General features: G+C 31.4%; 2 protein-coding genes and 1 pseudogene across 2 annotated transcripts; 1 reads left to right on the forward strand and 2 right to left on the reverse strand.

Annotated features, from left to right (window-relative positions):
- The first annotated feature begins 7,192 nt into the window (after positions 1 to 7,192).
- Positions 7,193 to 10,740, forward strand: LOC123901641 (anthranilate synthase beta subunit 2, chloroplastic-like). The gene is made up of 8 exons (XM_045951680.1): positions 7,193 to 7,419; positions 7,528 to 7,685; positions 8,655 to 8,725; positions 8,859 to 8,896; positions 9,011 to 9,121; positions 9,350 to 9,449; positions 9,725 to 9,860; positions 10,419 to 10,740. Exons 1-8 carry the CDS (start codon positions 7,317 to 7,319, stop codon positions 10,518 to 10,520), a joined length of 819 nt encoding a protein of 272 aa, XP_045807636.1. The 5' UTR covers positions 7,193 to 7,316; the 3' UTR covers positions 10,521 to 10,740.
- A 2,648-nt stretch (positions 10,741 to 13,388) lies between these two features.
- Positions 13,389 to 16,877, reverse strand: LOC123902583 (probable xyloglucan endotransglucosylase/hydrolase protein 28). The gene is made up of 4 exons (XM_045952349.1): positions 16,477 to 16,877; positions 16,236 to 16,336; positions 15,219 to 15,427; positions 13,389 to 14,276 (listed from the first exon to the last, which is right to left on the reverse strand). The coding sequence occupies exons 1-4, from the start codon at positions 16,676 to 16,678 to the stop codon at positions 13,787 to 13,789; spliced, it is 1,002 nt and encodes a 333-aa protein (XP_045808305.1). The 5' UTR covers positions 16,679 to 16,877; the 3' UTR covers positions 13,389 to 13,786.
- A 9,746-nt stretch (positions 16,878 to 26,623) lies between these two features.
- On the reverse strand, positions 26,624 to 27,530 carry LOC123902980 (annotated as a pseudogene).
- Positions 27,531 to 27,646: the final 116 nt, after the last annotated feature.

Below are 27,646 nucleotides of genomic sequence, written 5' to 3' on the forward strand. Positions count from 1 at the left end.
TGGAAGCTATGTGTAAAGCACTCTGGTTGTCACAGAATAACACTGGCTGTTTGGAACTCTCAATGTGTAAATCTTTCAGCAAGTATAGCAGCCATGTTAATTCACAAGTTGCTGAAGATAGTGCTCTATATTCTGCTTCAGAGGATGATTTGGATATAGTTGACTGCTTCTTAGCTTTCCATGAAACTAGTGATGAACCTAAGAAGAAACAATATCCAGTTGTTGATTTCCTTGTATCTAAGCACCCTGCCCAGTCAGCATCTGAGTATCCAAGGAGTTGTGTATCTGTGTTTCTGTGGAACATGAGCCCTCTACCAGGATTGTGCTTGAGATATCTAATGACTCTACAGGCTGCTTTGTAGTGTGTCACAGTAGGGTTATGCAAGAACTGACTTAACTGTTGTGTTGCATATGTTATATCAGGCCTGGTGTTTGTGAGATATAATAATTTCCCTACAAGTCTCCTGTACAAGCTTATATCTTCAAATGGTTTCCCATTGTCTTGATGTAGCTTGATAGAAGGATCCAGAGGTGTAGATGCAGGTTTGGAGCCAAGCAAACCTGAGTCATTGAGCAGATCAAGACAGTATTTCCTCTGAGAAATGTTGATGCCTTCATTAGAATGAGCAACTTCCAAACCAAGAAAGTACTTCACAACTCCCAAATCCTTGATTTTGAAGTTGTGATCCAGAATGGCTTTGATTCTATCTATCTCTTGCATATTAGTGCCAGCCAATATCACATCATCAACATATATAAGTAATGCAGTGAAGTTGTTTTGTTGATTGAGTGTGAATAATGAATAATCAGAGGTGGATTGTGTATATCCCTCCCTGACTAACAAAGATGTAAGCTTCTCATACCACTTTCTGCTGGCTTGTTTCAAACCATACAAACTCTTGAGCAGCTTACATACTTGGTTAGGCTTAGTGCACTGAACACCATCTGGTATTTGCATATAAACATTCTCCTGCAAATCTCCATGTAAGAAGGCATTATTTACATCCAACTGATGTAGGAACCACCCTTTGATAGATGCAATGGCAAGAAGCATTCTAACTGTAGTGAGTTTAGCAACAGGTGAGAAAGTGTCAAAAAGATCAAGACCTTCTACCTGGTTATAACCTTTAGCTACAAGTCTGGCTTTGTATCTCTCTATGGTGCCATCAGACTTGTGCTTAATTTTGTAAACCCACTTGTTACCAATTGGCTTAACATTAGGTGGCAAATCTACAATCTTCCAAGTGCCAGTACGAGTCAATGCCTCAAGCTCAGAATTCATAGCTTGTATCCAATGTTCTGATCTACAAGCTTCATTATAGGTTTTAGGTTCTGTGTGTTGTGTGAGAGACATTGTGTAGACACTATGTGAAGAAGACAAATGATCTAAAGAATGAAATGAGGAGATAGGATAGAGAATACCTAGAGATGATGGCTGTGTGGATGAATCTGAAGAACTGCATACATAATCAGACAGATAGGAAGGTTTATGTTTTATCCTGTCAGGCCTAACCAATGGTGAAGTAGCAGTTGGTGTAGGGTTAGGTAAATTATGTTGTGGGTTAGGGGTGTTAGGAGGTGAGTCATTTGGTGGTGTAATGGCAGAAGTGTCAAAGTATTGGGTTGAATTATCTGGTGAAGGAGTGATGGAATCACAGTCAAGGATTGAATGGTAATGCCAATGGATTTTGGAATGATTGGTAGTATAGGGTAAAATATGATCAAAATGTTTAACATTTCTTGAAATGAAAATGTCTCTAGATTCAAGATCAAAAAGGATGGTGCCTTTGACACCTTGCTTGTAGCCTAAGAAAATGCATTTTCTACCCCTTGGTGATAGTTTTGTTCTATTAGCAGTTAAAGTAGATGCATATGCAAGAGAACCAAAAACTTTCAAATCATTTAAATCAGGTAAAGATTGATGCAACATTTCATATGGTGATTTGTTTTCAAGTACAAGTGTGGGAATTCTATTAATGATGTATGCAGCATGTAATACAGCATAAGACCAGAAATTTTTAGGCAAATTAGACTGGTATAAAAGAGCTCTACCAATGTTCAAAAGATGTTGATGTTTCCTCTCCACTCTACCATTTTGTTGTGGAGATTCTACACAACTTGTTTGATGTAAAATGCCATTAGAAGAGTAGTAATCATGCATTAGAAACTCAGGTCCATTATCAGACCTAACAATTTTGACTTGATGATTATATTGAGTTTTTATCATTTTGAGTAAAGTTACTATATGAGTTCTAGTTTCAGCTTTAGATTTCATTAAGATAATCCATGTAAATCTGCTATAATCATCTACAGCAGTTAAGAAATATGAATAACCATGAACAGATTTTATTGATATAGGGCCCCAAATGTCAAAATGAATTACATCATAAGCAGCAACTGCTTTATTAAAACTACTACCATAAGGCAGTTTCTTAAACCTAGCAAGGTGACAAATGTCACATATTCCTTTATGATCTGCTGTTACATAAGGGAACTTATTTTTCAAACTAACAAGTCTATGATGGGAAGGGTGCCCTAATCTAAAATGCCATATAGCTGTTTTGGGAATGGTGGCATGGTTAGAACCATCAATAGAAGCAACATGAGCCAATCTATCTGTGAGTTTAAGGTGATACAGGCCTTCATGCTCATCACCAGAACCAATCATCTTCAAGCACTTCTTGTCCTGAATGACACATTGTGAACCAGTGAAATTAACAATGTAATTAGATGAACTACAAAGTTTGGACACAGCAAGTAAATTGATTGAAAAAGCAGGCACATATAGAACATCATGAATGACTAAATTTGAAGAAAAATTAACAATACCATAATATTTGGCAATTGCAAAATTTCCATTAGGCAATTTAATGTGAATAGGATTGATTTCAATATATGATTGAAACCAAGATAATGAATTGCATATGTGGTGACTAGCACCTGAATCAATGATCCAAGTACCAAGAACACATGCATTATGAGAAGAAAGATGAATACCTTTGTGAATCACTGATGAATGATCAGTGATGATGGAAGAACCAACCTGATTGGAGCTTGCAGAACCAACATTAGATGCAAGATTGGAATTCTGAAGGAGAGTCATGAGCTTATCATACTGATCTTGAGAGAGTGATGGAGGAGTAGGAGCAACATTAGAATCAACACTACCTCCCTCAGCTGCAACATTATGAGCAGATGAAAACTTCTTCATGTGTGGTGGTACACCATTCTTTTTGAAGCAATTTTCAACCACATGATTGTCCTTTCCACAATAAGAACAACTACGTGTAGAAGATTTGGAACTAGAAGAAGGTTTTGCAGATCTTGCAGCATTAACCAAAATCTTAGAATCATCAATTTCAGCAAAATTACCTTGGCGTTCATGCTGGATAACTAGGGAGAAAACTCGGTTAATTGGAGGAAGAGGCTCCATGATCAAGATCTGTGACTTAACAGTAGAAAAATTCTCATTCAAACCAGTTAGAAAACGAACGGTTTGAAGCAAGGTGTGATTTCTACGCGCAGACCTCATAGCTTCGCAAGCACAACGCTGACGGCAAGTGCAAGAAGGAATTGGAAGATACAACTCCAATTCTTCCCAAAGAGTCTTGAGTTCAGAGTAGAAATCAGTTACAGAACGATTATCTTGTTTCAAAGCATAGATTTCTTGTTGAAGTTCAGAGATACGAACCAAATCACCTTGCGAGAAACGTTCACGAAGATCATTCCATATATCAATGGCGTTCTCCATGAATACGACAGATTGAGCAATCGAAGGAGAAATGGAGTTCAAAATCCAAGATGAAATCAACTGATTGCAACGGTGCCAAGCACGATATGCAGGATCAAAGTCATCGTCCGGCATTGGAAGAGCACCGGTGATGAAATCAAGCTTCATCTTCGCACCAAGCGCACGTTTCATAGAACGTGACCAAGAATGGTAGTTAGCACCGGTGAGAAGAGGAGTAACAATAACAGATGAAGGTCCATCGCCGGGATGGACATAGTAAGGAGAAGAATTGTCAAGAACTGGATCAGGTTGAGCTCAAACCATGATGAAAAACGGTTACGGCAGCGGAAGAAAACAGTTACGGTGGTGGAAAAACGGTTAGGATCTTGAAGGCGGATGATACCATGTTATGATTCAAAGATAAAGAGAGAATTGAAGGAAAAGATTCTTCATTATTGAATAGAATGAATTGTTCTTACACTAATCATCACTTATATACAATCATAAAGGATCTACCATAAGCTAAGCTACACTATCCACACAATAACTTGTGCTACAAGTTAGTTACAAACTAGTTAGCTATACAATGTGTAATTCAACTTAGGCTTGATCATGAGCATCACTTAACACAAACAAACAACAATTTGCGCCGCTAACTTTTTTTTATGACAAAATCAATCTTCTTGAAAACTACACCTAGAGACCTAGGAGATACGACATTGATATACATGACTCTTTGAACTCTTTTTAGATGATCCACAATTCATGGTGCTAGAAAGGCAAAAGTATCAATTACGAATAGTATAAAAGCATGTTTATGCAAGCTATATAATTTAATTATTGTATCGTGTGCGTATGCACATGTAAACGATGTGTATTTAAATGGATTAAGATTAGTATATAATTTAAATTAAATTAGTTTTTTTTTAAGCAAATTATATTATTAAAAAATATATATATTATTAAAGAGACTTCATTCTAGCACAAGCAGTGCAAATAAAGAGAGAGCCAGAGTCTTTACATAGAGAGTCACCAGGCAAAGAATTCAAAGCCGCAACAACAAAAATAAAGATAAAGGATAATCAAAACTCTTACACTTAATTTTAAACCACCACCACACTTGAATTTTAATTTGATCAACTACTGATTCAATATGACATTCCTTTGAATTAAAGACAAGATTGTTACGCGCCTTCCAAATAACCAAAATCATAGCCAACCAAATAACCTGAGAGCAATTCCGCGGTAGCAGATGATGAACATATAACTCGCGAAATTGTAAAGCATGAGAGTACTATTACACACACTAGACACTTATGTTTCTCTTGACACTTGCCATGACACAAACAACAAAACAATGCAATCACACACTTCACATGAGTTACATATTCACACTCTTGATACTATATACTCTATGTCGAGGAATATGATATTATGCTCTCAGAAAGGTGGAAACATTCAAGTTCTTATAGACTCTCTTAACTCATTCTGCGATCCTATAGGTGACACACCAAAGTTCAAAAGGGTTGTGTAGTAACTGATAATTAGGGTGCTTCCCTAAGTTGTTAAGAAAATTTCATCATTTCATAGCTCATGATCTAACAAGTAGATCCCTAGCTACCGATCAAACTCAAATTACACTCCCTTACCCTAGAGGGATATCACCAATGGAGAATCAAGATTTAACACATTTTCACATAACATACCACCTATAACACATCATATAATTAAAATATTCATGTTATATAAGATAATAGTCACCTAATAAAGGTTCACATACTCACAACATACTTCCACCTAATATACATTTGCAGGAATCCGTTTTTTTTTTTTTTTTTTTTATATATGAAGTATGTTTACTGTAAAAAATCTAATATTATTGGCTTTAAAGGTTAAATCGCACATTAGAATATTGTCAAAAATTGTTTATGTGGCTCATTTGACAATATTCATTAAAAGGGTCACTAATATAATGTGACACAAATGATAAATATGTGAGTTTCTTAATTATTTGGTTCATGATTTAATCTACGACGGATCTGTATGCAAAAAATTTGTTAAGAGAAGTCAAATACTTAAATAGATCTTAGTATTTTAACGGGATTAGTCTTTGCAAAAGGGTCAAGACTGTAGATCAAATTAAACTTCTCTTTAATTAGTGCAACACAGACGAGATAAGAGAAATAAAAAAAAAAGGATCCATATCTTGTTTTGTTATGTGGGTCTTTCGATTCCATCGTATGATTTTTCAAGGTTCACATGTCACAACACATTTTCACCTAATATACATTTGTACCACTCTATTTTTTTAGACCATAATTACCAATTTAAGTTCATTTTGATGTGAAGATTATAACTCTTTCTATATTATGTCAATCTATTATGTTAAACTTATGTAAATCGATATTATTTAAAAAATATCAAAAACATGCCAAAAAATTCCAAAAACAAATTTTTAAAAATTAAAAGTAAAATCCACAATATTCTTAAGGATTTTTTTGACAGAAACTATATTTATAAGAATTAAAAAATGTATTTAACCAACTATATATTTTAAGCCAATTATCAAATAATTCATGAACCACATTCTTGTCAACGTAGTATTAAAAAAGTCAACATACTATTTTAGAAACCAATTTATAAAACAAGTGCAATGTTTTTTCTTAAAAAATTAGGTTCATCCAAATAAATTAAAGAAATAGTTTAATCATAAAGAGTGGGTTTAGTAAAAAAAAAACATAAAGAGTGAGTTGAAAAATTCATTTAATTAAATATTTTGCTAATTTTTGTCGTTGCTTAGTTCATGTAATCAAATTATTCGCCACTTTTAAATTATCAAAATGAATTGAATCAAAATGATTTGAACCTTCAAAAAAGTCAACCCACTTTTTAAGAAATTACTTTATATAAAAAAAGTGCAATGTTTTTTTTGTTAAAAAAAAATAGGTTCATCCAAATAAAATAAAAAAAGGTTCATCATAAAGAGTGAGTTGAAAATACATTTAATTTTATCAAAAAAAAAGAAAATACATTTAATTAAAAAAATTCTAACTTCGTTGCTTAATTCGTCTAGCCAAATTAAATTATTCACCACTTTTAAATTATCGAAATGAATTGAACTGAAAAATATTATTATTATTATTCCATTTATAAAACAATTCAAGTAACAAAAAAAAAAATTATAAAACAATTCATTGAATTGCATCAATTATACTCCTTCAGTTCACAATTCAATGTATTTCATTATTATTATTATTGTAATTTTTCTTTTTATAAAACAATCCATTTTAAAATATACAGTAATTCTTCAACCTCATTCCTTACATGCTATGAAGTGGAAATTCCAGCTGCCAGAACATTTATGTTATTTTATTTTTTAGTCAAAAAACATCAAAATATTATATTTACAAAAAATTAAACTACAAACTACATTTTAATACTCCTTCCTTAAAAATAAAATTTACAAAAAAATTAAAAAAATTCTGATGCAAAAAACCGTTATAAATAGTTAAATAAGATACACCTTTGAAGACAGTATCTTCTACAGCAACACTTTTCTGTGTATTGAGTTCAAACAAACACAACAATGGCTGCAACATTCGTTTCTCGAATCTCTCTTCTTCAACCAAACCCATCTCTTTCTCTCAAACCCCATCAATCTCCTCTCTTTCCTCAACAATTTCCCTCAAGTACCCTTTTTATTCATACCCTTTTTCACAATCTTGTTTTGATTTCAATAATGTTCTTTTGATGCAAAGTTCATTGATTTTGATGCAAAGTTTGAATTTTTTTGGCAGGTTTTCGTTTTGAGACGAAAAGGGCAAAAGGGGTTGTGCTGAAAGCTTCTTCTGGTGTATTGGAAGTGAATTCGAAGCAACCCATTTCAGCTAAAAAATCTAATGATCCAATTATTGTTATTGATAACTATGATAGTTTTACCTATAATCTTTGTCAGGTTTGTTTTTTTGTGTTTGTGTAATTTTTGCTCTGTATTGGTTATTTATTTAATTTAATGGTTCTGTTTTTTCTATTGAAATTATAAAATTAAGCTTGATAAGTGATGAATCTATCATGTGTGTTATTTTTAGTGTGAGAAATGTAAGGGCATTGATTATTGATTATCTGTGTTTTAATGCTGAAATTGGAGGGAATTGAGTGATTTGAAGAATTGTAGAAGATTCAATTTGTAGAAATCTGTTGTAGTCAGTTTAAAATTGTTCAATTTAGAAAAAAATTGTGTGGTCAAATTGATGTAAGTTGCGGTTGCAGTTACGTTATGATCGGTAATTGTGTCTATGACAAGATTGCAGAAACCCCCAAACACCGTGAATGTTTGGGGAAATTGCAATCTTGTCGCGATTGTGTTGTAACTTGGTTGTCCAAACCCTAAAAACATTGATTTTGCATTAAAGTTGTATTTCCACCGCAATTGTGTCATGATTCGTGACATGGTCGTAGAAAGTCCTAAAATGTTTACTTTGCATTAAAGTTGAAATGCGGCTGCAATTTTGTTATTGCACGGTTGCAGAAACATCAAAAACCTAGATGTTGCTGCAGCCACAATTGCGGTTGCGAATTGTGGAATGTGCAGCAAGGTGAGATTTTGCTGATTTCAAACACTTGTGCTTTTGCATCTGAAAATGTTACCCTTCAAAAGAACCAAGTTATTTGCTGGTGGATCTGAAATAAGCTCTAGATAGACATTTTTGCTTTACTTTTGACCCTCCTATGGTGAAGGGGAAGAAATAGTTTAACATGGAAAATCTATCAGAAGAGTCATAACAAGTTTGAGATTCTTTTCGACTTGTTTCAAGAGGATTGCAATTAGGAACATAGCTAAGGACTTTGGATTTTATTGTACTTAAGATGGTTCTTGTTTTTTACAAAATTGGTTATTCTAACATTGTTTCATTTACATTTGAAGTATATGGGAGAGTTAGGATTTCACTTTGAGGTCTACCGAAATGACGAGTTAACAGTGGAGGAGTTGAAAAGGTAAATCATTTTGCTTGTTATGCATGTCTGACATTTTCTTATTTCATATTCATGGTGATGTTTATGTTATTTTACATATTCTTTAAAGTTCCCGATGTAATAAGCAGCTTTGTCTTTTATTTATTTTGAACAGAAAAAATCCGAGAGGAGTGCTGATATCACCTGGGCCAGGTAAAGATTGCCTTCTTCAGATTTTTATATTATTTATTAATTTTTAGATGAATAAAATAATGAAAAACCTTAAACATGACCAATGAGCTAATGTAGCTTATTTCTTCCTTACAGGAGAGCCTCAAGATTCAGGCATATCTTTGCAAACAGTTTTGGAACTTGGACCAACTGTACCTGTGTTTGGTGTGTGCATGGGATTGCAGTGCATGGGAGAGGCTTTCGGCGGTGAGTCTTAATAATTCCGTGTAATCCTATTTGCCACTAATCTATTAGGTCATATAATTCAATGTTAAATTTTCTTCACATTGTGTGTCGTTCATGATTAACTCGCCTTTCATTTTTATCGGAAAGCATATTTTGACTTTTACCCTTTCGTCTCAATCACAAAATCATTTCTTCCCTTGGCTGGGCCATTACAACAAGATCAAGACTTAACTTTTTTATACCGTGCAGGGAAAATTGTTCGCGCTCCTTATGGTGTGATGCATGGAAAAAGTTCTCTGGTTTATTATGACGAAAAAGGAGAAGATGGATTATTTGCTGGACTACCTAAGTAGGTTTTAATTTTTATTACTATGTATGAAATTTTGAGGAAGCATTATCTGTTGTTACTTTTTCTTTCATACACTGTAATACTATACTTTACAGTTATTTTATGGTTTTAAATTGCGGTAAATGCTGGAAAACACGGTCAATGCAGCTGCAATTGCGGTTGCAGACTGCAATTTAGAACTATAATTGGTTTAGTAATCAGCAGCTAGGTGCTGTTCACTTTTAAACGCTTCTGAGCTCTGATATAATTTGGCTTCAATTTCATATCATTTTCAGTCCTTTCTTGGCTGCAAGATATCACAGCCTTGTAATTGAAAAGGAGAGCTTTCCTCATGAAGAACTTGAGGTAACAGCATGGACTGAAGATGGTCTCATAATGGCCATTCGCCACAAGAAATATCGGTATATGCAGGTAACAACTTATTCTTCTTGTTGTTCGGATCTTTCATGATGTGGTCCAAAAAAGGATTGGACCCATTTTAGGTCTACTGTAGGTAGTCTTAAGTCTTAACTTGCATTTATAAGAGGCTTATTCTAAGACTTAAATCTGTGACTCTCATATAGCACCGATATTTAAGATTGAAGGTGTGTCTGGTTTTAGACACCAATACATATGGTCTAATTGAATTGCATACATTAAAAGCAGTTTATTCTAATACTAATAGAGTTTAATTACACTGTCAGTTGGTATTGATTTACCCCCATAGCAGTCCTAGTTAGCAGAAAATGATTATGTTCATTTTAAGCTGGAAATAAATTCGCTCATTTACTGATCTCGACTGTCCAATCTAAAATCAATGGTCGTGATAGTTGAAAATTGATTTAGTGAAAGTGTAATCTCATCCCTCCAATCTCAAGTCAATGGTCAAGATTGATTACTACGTGATATTTTTACTGCAGACAATTTGGATGCTTTGAACTTGTAATTTGTCTCGCACATATTAACATTTTCATTTATTTACAACTACAGGGTGTGCAATTTCATCCAGAGAGCATTATAACCCCTGACGGCAAGAAAATCGTCCACAACTTTGTGAAGCTTATAGAGAAAAAGGAAGCTGGTGGTTCTTGAAACAATTCTTCATTAATACTGAATAGTGTTTGGAGTTATGTAAACCAAAATAGGATCAATAATAAAAAAGAATAATAGGTAACTTATTTCTGAAGCAAAGCACGGCATGGAAAAGAAACTTAGCTGAAATTTCTAGGAATTGTTGAGTTGAAACAATTGTATCTTGCCTCTCATGTATGTGATAATCATTTAGTAGTTATCAGTTACTTTTTTCTCTCCATTTTCTATACATATTTTACTAGCATTCAAAATGAAAATGGCGATTTTCTTGCGTTGTTTGAAGAATCACCATTTGAACGTACTCCACTTTCTCACTCTATACCTATCCTTTTTCACAAAGGATCAAGGCTACAATGATTGTGTCAGAGGAAAAAAAGTTTATCATGGATTAAAAAGGTTTGTTAACCTATACTCTAAGAGCACATGTTAAGGAATCTAAAAATAGAATTATTACATTGAAAAATTCAATAATATACTTTTTTTTTTAAGGAGTAATAATATAATTTTTTGGCGTAAATCGGGTCCCTCTACGCGTAATTGCAGAGATTAATTCAACGAGTCTTGTGTGATCCAAATGGGTGACAAACTCTCCGGTGAGTTTTTGAAGACCAATAATTTAACTTTTGAAAAGCTAAATGTAGAATTTTTGAAAAGAATATTTATATATTTAGACTTCCATCATATTCATATATTAGCCCCACATCCTTTTACCCTACCTAAGCATGCCTTATACAACTTAGAAGGAATTTGGTGGGATGTGGCCCCCCTTTCTTATTTCTCCTTTTGTATATGATGATGATGACTATTTATTTTGTTAATTTAGGATTTAAGATTCTAAAAATATTGTATTTCGAGTTTCGACTATCATGATTTTTTTTTGTCAAGTAATTTAGTAGTTAAAAATTACATCTTAAAAGTAAATAAACTAATTAAAGTGTTCGAAAATCAATGTTTATAATATTTTCAGGTTTTACCTAAATTCATAATGGACAAATCAATTTTATTAAAACCATTATAGATAATAGAAGGTAGAAGAATTTGTGTTATTGATCTTGATTGTGAGCTAACTATCTTTGGGTTTCATTTTTTTAGGGTATGTGGACTCTATTGTGAGAAATTGTTTGGCTAAACATCCTTATTTTAATAGTGTAGACTTTCATCAAATTGGTTGGAGAATTTGTTTGGCTAAATATCCTAATTGTTTGGCAACATGTACTGAAAAATAAGGAACACACTGTTGCAACTCTTGGGGGATGAGCAAGTTGAGAGCAGGTGAATAAGGATATGATATGATATTGTATCAAGATGTGTTTGAGAAATAAACATGAAGATTTTGTAGCTATAAATTTTATCTGGAGAAAACAAATATAATATCTGTTAATAATATGGTTTAATAGTTTTATCTAGAGACAAGAAAATATAATATTTTTGGTTTATGTACGTTGCTATAAAATCCTCGTCAGTTTATTATAATAGATTCTGTATATTTTGTGTGATGGCTTAACTTCTTAGCTTGTTTATATTGTTGAATGAGTATCTGTTAACCATTGTTGGATTTTTCCCTAAATTTCTGTTTATTTGTCTGCCAATCACATAAATTCAAGAGAAATGTCTGAACTCTGAAGTATATATTGCTGCTCAAACATGTAAAAATTGTTAAAACAACTTCTATTATGAGACCATTAAAGTTGGATGGGTTTTATGAAAATAAAATTAAACCTCATCATATATCTGATTCATATTATAAACCAAATACATTAATTATTCAATGAACCTAAGAAATCTTTGTTTATATATAAAACCAAAAGGATTGCTTCATTAATACTAAATAGTGTTTGAAGTTATGTAAACAAAAATAGGATCAATTAAAAAAAAAATAAAGAATAATAAGTAACTTATTTCTCAACTAGTTTACAATTCTGAAGCAAAAGCATGGAATTTCCCTGAAATCAATAGGAGTTGTTCTAGTCCAACTAAAATCTTGGATTTAAACCCAAACTTGAACATGCAATATCGGTAAAATATTTAGATATAATTAACTACTCATTCACAAAACACAAAATTAGTCTCTGCAATTTTACGCGAAGATATACGAGTGTGAAGTCCAATTATCATTCCTATAGCCGTTAGGACTTAGGAATTAGGGTACATACTTTAGAAAACATGAAAGTTTTTTTTAGTATCAAGTGGGAAAAAAGTACCAAATAATATTGTATTGTAGTATAATCTATACACCAGAAGACAAAAAAAGGTAAAGAGAGTAAGAAAATTTGGTCCTATTTAATGAAAGCAGTAGTTGTAAACTAAGCAGTTGCTGCAGCATTTGTCACACTCATCTTGACTTTGGATTCCAAATTAGATTGACAAAATGCCAACATAAAATGTCCTTAAGTTGCTGACAATCTGACCTTATCAATTTTAAAGCAATTCCAACATTTTTCAGTACAGTCCTTCAATATAAATTATTCAACAACTTGCATTCCTTTCATATTGGATTGGATATAACTAGTACCAACAAAAATAATTCACACCTAACATTCATTAAATAATTCATTCCAAGTACTTTATTGAAATCAGAAGGTGTGCCTAAATGTTCAATTTAGTTTTTTTTTTTCATAACAATATTTAATTTTTCACCAAAATAAAAAATTCAATTTAGTCTTTTTTTTATTAATCCTCTAGTTCTTAAGAAAAGAGGGTACCAATAATTCGGAATTTGGCCGCGAAATAAGTAAAACCTGGCTAAGAAGTCAATTTAGTCTTGAATATAAGCAACAAAAATCATAGTGAATGAAATCAACTAGTACCTTTTTTAGGATGTGAAGCGATTTTTTTGCTTATATATAAGACCAGATTGAAGATGGAATAGACTACATAAATCATATCATAAGATTCAATTTATAAAATTACCTAGGAAAAGAGATGATGAACTATACAATAAGTAATAACCCACCATCAATAATAATCATATAACCAATAATAATCATATAACTATTATTATATTACGGACTTGTATGCTTAATCCCCCACTTAATCTCTATACACCAAAATGAAAGGCAAAAGAGATGATGAAAACATATTCCTTTTACTGATCAAAATCATTATTTTGAAACATATTTCTTTTGGTGCATGTTTGGAAAATACTGTTGATTTTGACATAATCACAATGTACCATCGTAATTTTGATAAAAACTACACTTAGGAACTTTAACAAAACCACGATACCAATGTGATTTTGTCAAACTCACAGTAAATTCAAACATACACTAAAATGAAGCAGCTTCTTCCTTGATGTGGTGTCGCTTTCCACGGCGGTGATGGCCATTACCAAACGTAACAGGATCAAATTTTCTCAACCTTTCAGCTTCTCGCAAATCGATCACACACTCTGGTAGAGGAACTTTGTATCTAATTTTGTCATAACAGTAAGAATATGTCATGTGCTTTAACCTAAAGTTCTCCATTTTGATTCTTTCTAGTTGTGTTACATCAGAAGGAACTGTTTCAGAACTTTGAACACTGTCACAGTTTGTCACATGATCAATAGGATCAACTGCACAACCATGTAGGACAAAATCAGAAAACTCAGCAACATAGGGTGCATATTTGTAGTTTACTTTGTATTTTCCTCCATTGGTAGCCCAATTAGATGCATCCCAAATGGTAGAATACAATGTCATTGCCTTTGATGGAAAATCTCCTCCCATTGATTTTGTTCTCTTTATTTCTCTTATAGGAACATCATCCACATAAAATCTGTAAAAGAAAACAAAAAATAAGAACATTTAATTAAGTAGTGTTATTCGAACATCGCAAATCCGGCTCGTCTATTTTTCGTCCAATGGTTTAGATTTGCAACTTTAGTGACTTCTAAGAATCGAGGTTAGTATAATTCGGGACATATGTGACCTACATGTGAGAACTAGCCTATGTTATCACAGAGAATGTATCAGAATCACAATGATCCACCGTGATTTCACAAAAGTACTCTGTAGCTTTGGGAAAATCACGGTGATTCTGGCATACCCACCGTGATACCAAACATACATCTACTTGTTAACAATGGTATCTAAGGAGTGAATATTGATTACTAATTCATGAATTTACTTGTTATACGTACAACGAATCCAATGTAGTTTAATAGTGACTAATATCTATCGAAGAACCTGTGGGACACACAAGGTTGGTTCTCTCCCCTAACCGACTTTTCTTTATACGCAAAAACCAAACATCGAACCTCTGACCACTAGTGTTCGAGTCCCTTACTACTCTAACCAACCATATGTTGGTATAATTCATGAATTTAGGTAGACAAAAATAGTTCTTCAACTACTAAATTTTATATAGATTCCAATACATAAGAATTTATTCAATGGTCACATGCCACCAACTTTTTATCTTGTGGGTTCCTCCCCTTAAGGATATATATTATATATACAATTTAATATATAGTTTTGATGACATATGGTTTTTACACATTCTGAGCAAACCAACCATCAATGCAAAAAATGTACATAGTAATAATCCCACTAAAAGCAAAAACCAGTTTTCACAAAACTGTGGATGTACTAAACAGTATAAAAGAAGAAAATCAAAGACATCTTTGAACAAAAACAAAGAAATTTTTCTATAAAAAGTAAAATGAACCAAATAACTAAATATAGCATTGTGTAAGGGTTGAGATTAGATTTTGCTTACATAATCTTAGAATCTGTCCATAGAATACTGTACTGATGAAAATCCTCAGAAGGATCAAACCATAGATTATATCTTTCTTCTCTTCCAATGTTTGTACTTCCATTTCCATAAATATTGGTTTGAACCTTCCAATCTTTGCCTCTAATGTGTCCCAAAAATTCAAAGTCTATTTCATCATGGTTCTTCTCATACATGTCACCATTTGACAACTGCAACATAAAATTTAAAGAGTAAATTAAATTACTATATTTTTTTCTTCCCCTTTTTATGGTAAAATAAGTGCATGCTTGGATTGGTTGTGAATTTGGCAAAATCACGGTGTGACGCCGTGATTTTAACAAAAAGTTATATTTTAGAACTTCAACAAAATCACTGTGATTTTTTGGTGTAAACCTGACATACAGACTAATCACTCGAGCCTTCTAGGATTCAAATGGACTTCAAACTCTTCCTAAGAATTTTAATGCAAGTAAAGCTCAGGATTGAACTCGAGAATTTAATTAAGCTAGAAGAGACCGGTGTCAAACTCATCCTAAAATTTTTAATGCAAGTCAAGCTCATGATTGAACCCGAGAACTTAATTAAGCTAGAAGAGAACAGCGTCACTTTGATTTAGTCAAACTAACGGTGTGATTCCAAGCATGCACAAAGATGAAAATGAATAACAAGAAGACAAACAGACCAAAGTGACAGTTTCTCTTTCAAAAAATTCAAACAAACCCATAAACTTTAGCTGAAAAAAAGGGTCAAAAAGCAGAAAACATAATAATGATAATTAATTTTCTTTGTCCTTTTCTTTGCAGATCATAAAGACTAAAGAAATTGAAAGCTATCAGGTTTATCACACAAAGTCATACCATTAATTTTACAATCAAGTTTCAACTCTTCAACTTGATGAAGGAGTTACAGAAAAAATTTAAAAAACATGCACACTATAAAAAATTAAAAACAGTTGCAAATATAAAAAATCAAATTGAAAAAAATAAAATAAAAAGATGGGGTGTTACAAATACTTACATAGAATGCAACAACAACACCAGCAGTGTAATCAGAAGGTAATTTAATGGAAGCACTGAAATACCCATGAAGGTAAAGATCATGAGAAGCAAATCCAGAGCCTGAAAACAGAACAAAAAATAAAAATTTAAGTAAAAAAATGGAACTTTTATTAATAAAAATTTATAAAAAAATGAAATTTTTATTAATAATTCTTTTTAAAAATTGAGTATTTTTTGGATTAATGTTGAAGATGAAGAACCTGAAGACTCATCAAGTGAGAGATGAACAGTTTTGGCATCAGAGTGAATGATCAAGTTATGGTCTCCAAATAAAGGTGTATACCCTTCATCAAAGGGTATAATGGGAAAATTTCTGGGTGACACAGAAGAAGAAAGAACAAGAAAAAGAAAAGAACAGAACATGAACAAGAACAAGAACAATCTCAGCTGACCCTTTCCCATGTTTTTTGTTTTGTTTAATAATCAATCAAATATGTGTCAAAAGTTTTCTTCTCAATTCTTCAAAGGTGTGAAATATTATGAATATTATTATTAAATTAAATAAATATATTATTAAAAAATTAAGAGGAAAAAGAAAGAGAGAAGAAGAGGAGTTTGGAAATGAATGATGAATGAATGAATATAACAAGAGCAGAGGAAGAGAGTGAGTGAATGAATGTGGTTTTATTGTGTTCTGTTTGTGGCAAGGTTGTCAGAACCGGACCGGTCATCGAACCGGCAAGCTCACCGGTTCAAGGTTCAATTGGTCGGACCGGGTTCAACCGGGGTCGAACCGTTTTTAATTAAATATATATTTTAATTAATATATAAATAAAAAATATGAATAATTGTTCAATATTTCATAATTTCACACATTAAAAAGATAAAATATCAAATGTCAAAATAAAATAAAATTTATAATTCAAACCAAATTAGAAATTATATAATAAACTAAGTTCAATAACACAAAATAGCACCATAACATCAATTGACAACATACTGCTTTCAAAAAAATTCAATTGACAACATACTACCAAAACCAAGTGCCAAGTGAAAAAGCAAAAACTAAATGTTCATCAAGTTCATAAAGACTAGTGTCCAAATGCATAGCTAAATGCAACGTAATAATCATTATAATGTTCATCTAGACATAAAAAGTTAAAAACTAATAATCATTATAGTCTTCAAGGTAATAGTAGTACCGCCGGCGCCGGAGCAAGAGGAGGAAGGGGAAGGGTTTGTGGCAAGGTTGAAGAGGGTGGAGGAGAGAAGAGAAAAAAAATTAAGCGTTTTTACGTGATGACTAATGAGAGAAGAGAAAAAAGATGAAAAACAACTTTTCCTATTCCTACGTTGTTTCAGATTTTTTTTTTTTTTTTAAAAAAAAAAAGATTTTGCCTTGTTTTTTAAAAAAAAAAAAAAAAATTGCAAAACCGTTTGGACCGGCCGGCCGGTTCACCGGTTCAACCCGGTTCGCCACGGTTTTTTCCCGGTTGGTTTCCTGTCCGGTTTTCGATCATAACCGAGCCGGTTTCATGGCCGGTTCACGGTCCGACCGGTCCGACCGGCCGGTCCGGTCCGGTTCTGACAACCTTGGTTTGTGGAGCGGTTCTATGTAGACAATTTTTTTTATCTATTTATTTATTATTATATTTTTGTTTTTTTATTATTACTTCTTCCTCCGAAAGTTTCTTTGAAACAATTAATTAATTAAAAGAAAATGAGGTTCTTGTTGACCAAGAAAAGAAAGGAAAAGAAAATGAGGTACTACTATACTATGTTTCCTCAAAAACAAAAACAAAATGGGGTAGGTGTTTAATTAAAATTAATATATATATATATATATATATATATATATATATATATATATATATATATATATATATATATATATATATATATATATTGGATTAGCATGTAGTACGAAGTTTTCACAGGTATTAGTGATGACTAATCTTCGTCGAGGTTGTGTGGCACACGAGGTGAATTCTCTTCTTCCAATCAAATTTTCTCCAACACATGAGCCAAGAATCGAACCTCTAATCGCATGCTTAAGATACCAAAAGTCTTACCATTTGGACCAATTTCTTGTTGGTGAATTTATTTTTCAATTATGGTTATAAAGTGTTTTTTTTTAATAATAATAATCATGGTTAGAAACTTATTTATTTATTTGACAAAAAATTTATTTTTTTTACAAAAATCATGGTTAGAAAGTTGACTTATGTGGAAATAGAAATAGTGTAAAATATTTTATATGGATAATACATCTCCATTAAATGCATTTTCATAACTCCATTAAATGGATTAATTAATTTGTAATAGGGTTTACTTAATAACATTGACTAAATGGATAAATTGATGTTAATGAGCTCCCCTTCCTTCCTACAAATCGTTCATGAGAATGAATTCGATTTTTTGTGGGAATAATTCTAAACCAAAATGATAATATTATTGATATTCTTAAGCTAAATGTCATTTTAAATTTAAATATCATGTGTATGAATTTTATGTCATGTTTGTTACTTTGTCTACAAATTAAATGGTGTTTGCGCCTTTATCTAAAAAAAATTAAATAGGTTTTAAGAAAAATTACATCTATCACACCTTGTAAGATGATTTTGTAACGATGTATTATTCATATTAGATAAGGATCACCCACCACTTTTATCAATGCATCAAACTCAAGTGTGTTGGATGTGTTTTTTTTACTGAATGAGAGAGGTTGTGTTAGAAAAACATACGTCACAATAGAGATCAACTAACACGCTGCTCAAAAAAAAAAAAAAAACTTCTCACTTTACACATAGATTTTGTAATAATCAATTATGTCTAATATTAAACCTAAAAAGCATTTTATACTGAAAAATGTAGTATTTCAAATTGATAAAAAAATAGTATTTTTTTTTTTTTTGGTGAATAAAAAAAATAGTGATTAACCAACAACAAGGTTGATTGTAAACCAAAAAGAAAAAACAAGGTTAAATATAACATATGGGTTAGACTCACACAATATAGTAAAACTAACATTTGAATTTTATTAGAATAAATGCACACATACAACATATGACACACCTTTAATATATTAACTTCAGTGAAAGAAACTCATGAAAAAAAATAATGATTAAAAGATTTAAAACTAAAAACTTGTTATTTATAATTTAGATAAATGTTTTTTCTTGTGGAAAATTTAGATAAAACTAATTTTTTTTTACAAATTTAGATAAAACTATTATAAAATGCTAAAAGTGTGAAAAAATTGCACTACACTTGCAAAAAAAATTATGTAAAATTTATTTAATGTGTAATGCCTGTAATTGCATTGTACTAAAACTTAAGTTAGTTCAAGGTCCATTTTCTCCCACCGCAAGTACCCCAAAAAGTCAAGGGTTGTATGAGGACAAATTTTAAATAGAAAAATTAAGTTACTTTTTAGCTAAAAAACAGTAGTACCTAGGTAGCACCCCACGGTTGCTCACCCGTGAGGAAGGAAGGTGAGAGTTAGCCCCTTGTAACTTTGTGGTTGACTAAATTTTAAGTTACTTATATTAGGTACTAGTATATAAACATTTTATTTATAAATAACTTTTTTTGAATAAATATTTATATTGGTGACAAATAAATAACGTTTAAATTTTTTAATTTTTTTGATATGTTATAAAATACTCATCAAAGAGAGAACACAAGGTTTAACCCTATATATACCTCAACACAAAGATATGCATAATAATAATAATAACATAACCTCACATAATATAATGCCTAAAAGATCGATGAACACAAATCCCTCTTTTTATAGATTATAGATTGATAGATACATAGTAGCCAAAGTGCCAAACAATAGTACAATACCACCATCCAAAATGTTGGGGAGTTCGGGGGACTCAGGAGAAATAATAAGGTCAATGCTTCAGGATCATAAGAGAGGGAGATACCACATCTCCACCTAAAACTTTAAGCGGCATTAGGTTAATGTATCATCTCTTATAAATTCAACATTCTTCTCATACATAATTGACACGAGACTTAATCACACACACTTGAAACCGAACATTCTCCCCACAAGTGTGTGTTCTCACATCCTATAGTTGATCTAATACCATAATTTCATTCTACTCTCTCCACTAAACTGAACCACGACTCTAATCTCACTTGCACTTAAAACCCAACAAATAATCCATCAGACTATTTAACATTCTCCATAACATGATTTTTTTTTATGAAAACTTGGTATCCGGCCTTATGACCGACTAATCCAAGGGGACCAATCCCACCGCCCACTTGCGGGGGCCCCATTTAAAGCCAGAGTTTTTTTTTGCTCTGTATGAACTTAGCCCACCGAAATTGGCACCAGTGAGAATCGAACCTGAGACCTTAAGAGGAGCATACTCCAAGAGCCCAAACCAACACCACTCAACCAACCCCAAGTGGGTTTCTCCATAACATGATTAATCAAAGCACGAGATATGCCTAACTATCACAAAATTAATACCACATGAAATTTGTCCAAAAACATAAAATTCAAAAAACAAATGATGATATATTTCCTCGTCATCCCATCCACCACACAAAGTTGGTCATTCACAGCTAAAATTTACGTCTAATATATCAAATTATCTTTAGAAGATAATCTAATTATTTAGCTATCTCCAAGTAAATAACACAATGAATCATCTTGTTCTGAACTCTGAAGTATTTTTTTGTTAAGCAGAAAAACTCTAGATATTAAGGGACAAAATTAAACAAGCTTCACCTCCTTTTGAAGTATATCATAGAAAGATAATGTAGAGATTTCAAATGAATCACACGTCATGCAAAATGTTTTACACATTAAGAAACGACTAAATTAACGGAAATATATTTTTTCTCTCATTTTCAACAACCTCATTCACATTACTAATAAATGAATCAACTTCTTAAATGTTCACATAGCCATGAAGCACATGTAAACTTTTCAATTGATATTCTAATCAATTAATTTTTATTTTTGGTTACCACAAATAGCATATATCTAATAAGGTTAACAGAAACAAGGTTACAACTTTTCCTTTTTAGAATTATTTTGAAATATATATTTTCTAACGTGACACTCATTTTAAAATAGAGGAATTATACCAACAACTAATATTAATAAATATTCAAAAGCGGTTGTTACTTATTATCATATTTTAGAAAAGTCAGAAACTAATTAGTATAAAATATTTGGTCTCTTATAATGTGAGAAATCAATATTTGAATTCGTGTAGAGAGAAATGTGTATATTTAGTATCTATTTTAATGAAATATATATCAAGTTGAAAAATAATTTTTAACTCCCCTTATATTGTGAAGGCTTTAAAATAAAAACAATTGAAAGCTTCAAAATTAAAATTTGAAGGCTTAAGAGAGGGACAAAGTGTCTAAACTTTAATAACAAAAAAGCAAGAATGAACAAATAAAAGCAATTGAGAGTAGTGGAGGAAATGAATCCAGCACAAGAAATTGGAATGATTGTGGGAGGAAAACAATCATATATTCTAAAAAACTTTTGGGGCAAAAAGGAGAATCCCTTTAATAAATTGATTATTTGTTTTCATCATAAAAAGACCATAATTGATGAAAAAATAGAAAGTAGTTTTTTTTTTTTTTTTTTTAAATTTAAAAAACTATAAAAAAGGGGAAAGTGGGAAGTGGGGGCATCAACCGAAACTTTGTCCCCTGGGCAGGCGCCGTCTAGCATATTGTTTATTACTATTCTGATTGTGAAACAATTTTAGGGTGAGGAATGTGTCCTACTACAAGGTAAGAAAAACTATAGATTTTAAAGAAGGCTTAAACAAATATTTTCAACTTTTTTCTTCTTCGCTCTAATTGTGCGGAGAGATAGATAAAAGAAATTGTTTTAAAGTGTTTTGACAATATTGTGCTCTAAAATAATCACGTTTTTTGGTTGAACCATATCTTGCTGGATGGGACCGAGAGCAAGAAAGGACGGGGGCAACCATGTTCTCGACCGTGTCTTCAAGGGATAGTTGAACGAGCGACTCTTGAATGGTGTCGGGTAGGACAAGTCAATAACTCGAACGCGTTCTGTTTTTTGAGCTAGAATCACAACGTTACCTTACCTATAAACTTTAAACTTCAGCCATTGTGGGAGATTTTTATTTTCAACTTTCAAGCACATGATTGTGTGGGTCTTGACAATCCTTCATAGAAAGTGAGTATAGTGTTTTCGCAATGATGCTAGATTCAGACTTTTGTATTGAATTGGACTTTTAATTTATACACGATTTCACATGATATAGACTTTGTAGTGGGTCATGATTAATCTTCATCGAATCATGATTTTTAACCATGATTTTTTTGTTTATTATATTATAGGTGATTAATCTTTATCGATAAATTATAGTACATAAGGTGACTTCTCTCTTATCAAATGAGTTTTTTTTTTTTTCATAAACAAGAGTAAAAAATTAAACATCCAATTACTTAGTTAAAAAGTCCAAGACATTTATCACTTAACCTAATTTATTATTTGATATTAATAAATATTATCATGTAAAAATGTGCATCTTAAAAGTGATTAATGGAAAAGCTATAAGCATTTGTTCAAGTTTTCAAGCTGGTGGTGTTGAAGATCCTACACTCACGGGTATATGCCTCCGTTGATGGAGTACTTAAACTTTTCAGCTTTTGAGAAATGCCTTTGACATATCCACACTTATTTATACCATTCACTTCATAGTTGATAGTTGTATTCAACTTTGTAATCAACAAAAACAAGTATTTCACACCCTTCTAAAAAATAATTGAACTCACTTGATACAAAATTTTCAAACTACCCCTTATGAAAATTTATTCAAATGAAAACAAAAGTGTTAATAAAATTACTAGTATGCTCTACATTAATTAAATGTTTTCATTTTTAACACCTTCGATTAAAATTTAAGACTTTAGAGTGTATTTATCTCAAAATTTTAAGTTTGAATTTTTTGGTGTGAATTTTATATATTATAGACGACAATTCTCTATTTTTTTGTCTATAGTTTATTAAATAATTTATTTTTGTCTAGTTTATTGAAGAAGATAAGTAGCTTTCGGTGCCCAATAAACAATTCTATAAAACTTACGAGCTTATAGTGCACATGATGTGTATATTATAAAACAATGCAAGATTTTGCAATTTTATAGAAAGGATATTGTTGATGTTATCCACCGATTTTATCTATTGTTACAAATCTATAGACCAAAAGAAGGGACATATACAAAAATAGTATCATTGATCGACAAAGAGATTATTTCCGAAACTACATATAAAAATCATAGAAAAGATTAATAGAAAAAAGAATGAACTCTCAACTTTTTTACTTGCGTATGAAAGTTTATAATGACTTTGTTATTTCGTTCTATCTATTGAAAACATCGAACAAATGGGTTAATGTCAATCCTAGCATGATATGTGAGGATCCATATATTTCCATTTTCAACAACCCTTTTAGGCTTTAATCCACTTTATCCTATGTTTTTTTTTTCAGGTACCATTTGTAGGCCCCATCTTTACATTATTTATTCCAGACATACTATCAAACACATAGGATATCTCCAAACCGGGCCATTGCCCTCTTTTCCCTTTCTATTTTTTGGAGCCATATATCATGCATTTTATCACTAAATTATTCTTTTGCTTATATTCCAAGTTAAATGATTGTTCTTTGAATCCTGTAAATACAATTTAGATGATAATAGTTTGTAAATATATTTGATGTGTTGAAATACAAGTTTAAACCTATAATATAGTGTCTGCCATTTTGGAATGAAAAAGTCAATCATCTATATATGGTATAATAAATAAAAATTCTACAAGAACTAATGTGTGTTCCTAAAAAAATAATAATGTTTTTTTTTATTATATATACATATAGATACAATCATACAATCAAATGGGGAGGTATGTTCAATATCACCGGATGAACTTTTTGAGAAAGAAAAGGTCCCCTGTGTAGGTTATAAATGTCATTGTCTTACTTGGTAATGTGCATGCATATCACCAAAACTAATCAAAATGGTGTATTTTTTTTTTGTTGACAAACTGACTTCAAAGAACTTAATATATTATCGTCCGCAAATTCTAGCTCAACTGACATTGCTAGGTCGAATGCCATGACCGGACTTCGAACCCCGCACACCATTCCAATTAGTATGTGTGAGTTTTCAATAACTTACTATTTCGTTTATGTAAAAAAAAAAAAAAACTTAATATATTATCATAACGCTGAAGTTTGTTTGATATTCAATTTTGGAAATGCCATATTAGTAGATATTTGTTTATGTTCAATAGTCTTTTAATTTCAATACTGTCTGATATTCCAATCTCTCTGACACGGCTGTAAAATAATAATTAATATTATAATTTAACTTATAAAAAGTTTTCTATTAATCTCTATTTTTTTTTTTAAAGTTAATTGTTGATGGATATTTAAACATGTTAATGCTTAATGGTGAAAAGGCAGACATGAAAATGTTGTGTGGAGATATTCTTGAGTGGTCACGGAATTTTAAAGGTATAGGTTTGATCCAATAAAAAAATAAAGTATTCGATATGAGTACGTACCGTGTTTGATATTATGTTTGATTTTAAAATTATTTTTAGTGTTGAACAAATTTAGGTCAATAGTTAAAACTGAAATTTTTGTCCTCACTGAATCATGCGGTAACTTTTTATTCTCAGTAATTTAAATTGTCAAAATAATATTTTATCCACCAAACATTATATAAAACAAAATTACTTATCCGTTCAAGTGATGAATTATGTGGAAAAGTACTTATCCGTTCAAGTGATGAATTATGTGGAAAAATTATTCTAATGATAAGTATAATTTATTGATCTGAGGTATGTAGCAAGTCTTTTTCTTGCACAACTGTCAGATAAGTTCAAGTTTTATTTGCTTCTATGATGTCCAAGAGGCTGATTTTGTAACATGTATAACTAAACTGTCACCATATCACAAAATCCTTGCGGATGTGTTTGTTTTTGCTAGCTATAGAGAGTAGAGGTGCGATTGGGGTCTACTATTTCTCTTGGTCTTTATAAATTTGACACTTAATTTAGTTTCATTTGCATGGGTAAGTTCATGTTGTTTGAATTTATGAGTCTACACATATCTAAAATATGAATAAATTTAAGCGATGAAAAAACTTATATGCATTTCTTTATATGCAATTTTTTTTGTTTCTCTTACAAAAAGGTAGTTATTTATATTTTTTAATTAAAAAAAGAAAGAGAAAATTGTTTTTAAATAAAAATAACTTTCCTCATGTATCTAGCACAGTAAGATCTGTACGTAAGTTTGGTCCATTCTTAAATAGGTGCTTAGAATTCGATTTTCAATGTCAACAAGTCTTAGCTCAACTGACAAAAAATTGTCGAAACTGTTAGGCTGAACGTCATGACCGAAGTTCGAACAATGACCCCCTCGCTTATGTGTGTGAGTTTATGGTGGCTTTGTCATTTCGTCTATGTACAAAAAAACAAAAAAGAATTCGATAGTACAAATTGGTAAAGTATATCAGGTTTATAAATTCAATACCGCTAAAAACGAAAAGGATGAATCTGTGAACAAACTCACAAACATCCAAGTTAATAGCATAAAACGACATACTCATGCCTACAAATAATGTGATAAAATCAAAGTAACCGGAATACCTATCCCTCCGGATCTGCATCGTTGATGAACTTAATAACCGTGTGAATCAGTAGTTAACCGAGGTTGATTTGTCAATTCAATCAAACGAACACCGCAACAAAACGAGAACGCAAACACCACACAAAGACGGGATGACGAAATCACAAAAAACACACAAAAGAAAATGTTAATCTATATGAAAACCACTTCTTTAAATTAAAGCAAATAGAAAAAGATGCAAAGTAGTGATTTTGGGCCGAAAAAAACCCAAAATCACCCCTTTTTTGATGAAAGGAGATGAAGAAAACGTAATCAGAAGGAGGAGTTTATCTCTTTAAAAATTATGGCTGGCTCTCTGTAGGAACAACGGTAAGTTATAAATCTAGAATTTTGTATTTTTAATCAAGTGATGACTTGTTTTGCTTTTTGAGATAAAAAATATAATACTAGTATTATTCATTATAAGATGAAAAGTTACAATTCCTTAGAAGATGAAAATTTATAAAAGTAAGGTACATATTAATAATTTGAATTTATTTTTTGCATAATTGATTACAACAAGACGACCAAATCGTAAAACTCAAACCACCTAAAACTTTTTCCCACACGAGACAGGGAATTTTATTTATTTTTTGATACAAGCCTACAAAATTGTTGTTCAGTACAAAAAACTAATTCTTATCTAATTATTTTTTGAAAATAATTATTGTTAAAAAATAAGAAATGTAATTTTTGCCACCATTTATCAAACACCATTAGTTGTGTGTTTTCCATTTGTATTTGAATATTTTGTATTTTCAAATGCATGCATGAGTTGTCTCCTCTAGAAATCTCGTCACAATCTCAATGCTTGGCTTAACCACAATCTCTTGATGCAAATGTTTATAATCTTCTCCCCTTAAAAGGGCTTCAAACACTTTCGTAGAATCAATTTTATTCATTTTCCATCCAAGATTATAAACCATATTATGGATCTTGGAGAGTTGATTTTCAGCCAATTTGAAAGTGTTTTGTTTGGTTTTTTCAATTGCTTCCTTTAGTATATTTTCCTTGTGAACCTCATCAATATCTTTTTTATTTTCTATCTCAAAATAATAATTGAGCTCACAAACCCCAATTGCCCTTCTAATTCCAACTTCATAGTTTGCTTCTGGCACAAAAAATTCTCTAATTTCATCCACCAACCCTACCTCAACCATTTCATCAACTCTTTTGTCTAAATATTGAAACAAAATAGGCAAAGACACATCGGTCCAAATGAAACAACAATCATATTTTGAACGAAATGCATTATCAACTAATATTTGTAGGTAAGAATTTGAACCTCCTACAATAATAGGTAGGTGCCCATTTTCAATTATGAGATCTAGAGCTTCAAGCAAATGCTTGCAAAAATCATTCACATTGAAATCATAATCAGGATCATCGATGATTCCTAACATATGATGTGGAATCGAACAACGTTCGGATTCTGATACCTTATTGGTGACAATGTCAAGACCCTTATAAACTTGAATTTTGTCGGAGTTGATGATTTCAGAGAGGAATTGAGTACCTAAGTTGATGGAAAGTTTAGTTTTTCCGGTTCCAGTTGCACCCATTATGAATAAAACTTTCTTTTTTTCTGCTGATGTTGAGGATGTGATAGCCATGAGGATGAATTTTTTTATGTAAATTAACTCTGAAAAAAAAAACAACACATAAAAATAACTAAATTCATAAAAATAAATTTAAAGTAGTAAAATTAAATTAAAATTCGAATGAAAAT

The sequence above is a fragment of the Trifolium pratense genome, linkage group LG1 (genome assembly GCF_020283565.1).
Source record: "Trifolium pratense cultivar HEN17-A07 linkage group LG1, ARS_RC_1.1, whole genome shotgun sequence".
NCBI classification, from domain to species: Eukaryota; Viridiplantae; Streptophyta; class Magnoliopsida; order Fabales; family Fabaceae; genus Trifolium; species Trifolium pratense.

Excerpts from the sequence above, each read along its gene's own strand:
- LOC123902583 (XM_045952349.1), bottom strand. The coding sequence starts at position 16,678 with ATGGGAAAGGGTCAGCTGAGATTGTTCTTGTTCTTGTTCATGTTCTGT. Across the intron at positions 16,337-16,476 it reads CTCACTTGATGAGTCTTCAG|GCTCTGGATTTGCTTCTCAT; the intron begins GTTCTTCATCTT and ends TTCTGTTTTCAG. Across the intron at positions 14,277-15,218 it reads TGGACAGATTCTAAGATTAT|ATTTTATGTGGATGATGTTC; the intron begins GTAAGCAAAATC and ends TTTCTTTTACAG.
- LOC123901641 (XM_045951680.1), top strand. The coding sequence starts at position 7,317 with ATGGCTGCAACATTCGTTTCTCGAATCTCTCTTCTTCAACCAAACCCA. Across the intron at positions 7,420-7,527 it reads TCCTCAACAATTTCCCTCAA|GTTTTCGTTTTGAGACGAAA; the intron begins GTACCCTTTTTA and ends TTTTTTTGGCAG. Across the intron at positions 7,686-8,654 it reads TTACCTATAATCTTTGTCAG|TATATGGGAGAGTTAGGATT; the intron begins GTTTGTTTTTTT and ends TTACATTTGAAG.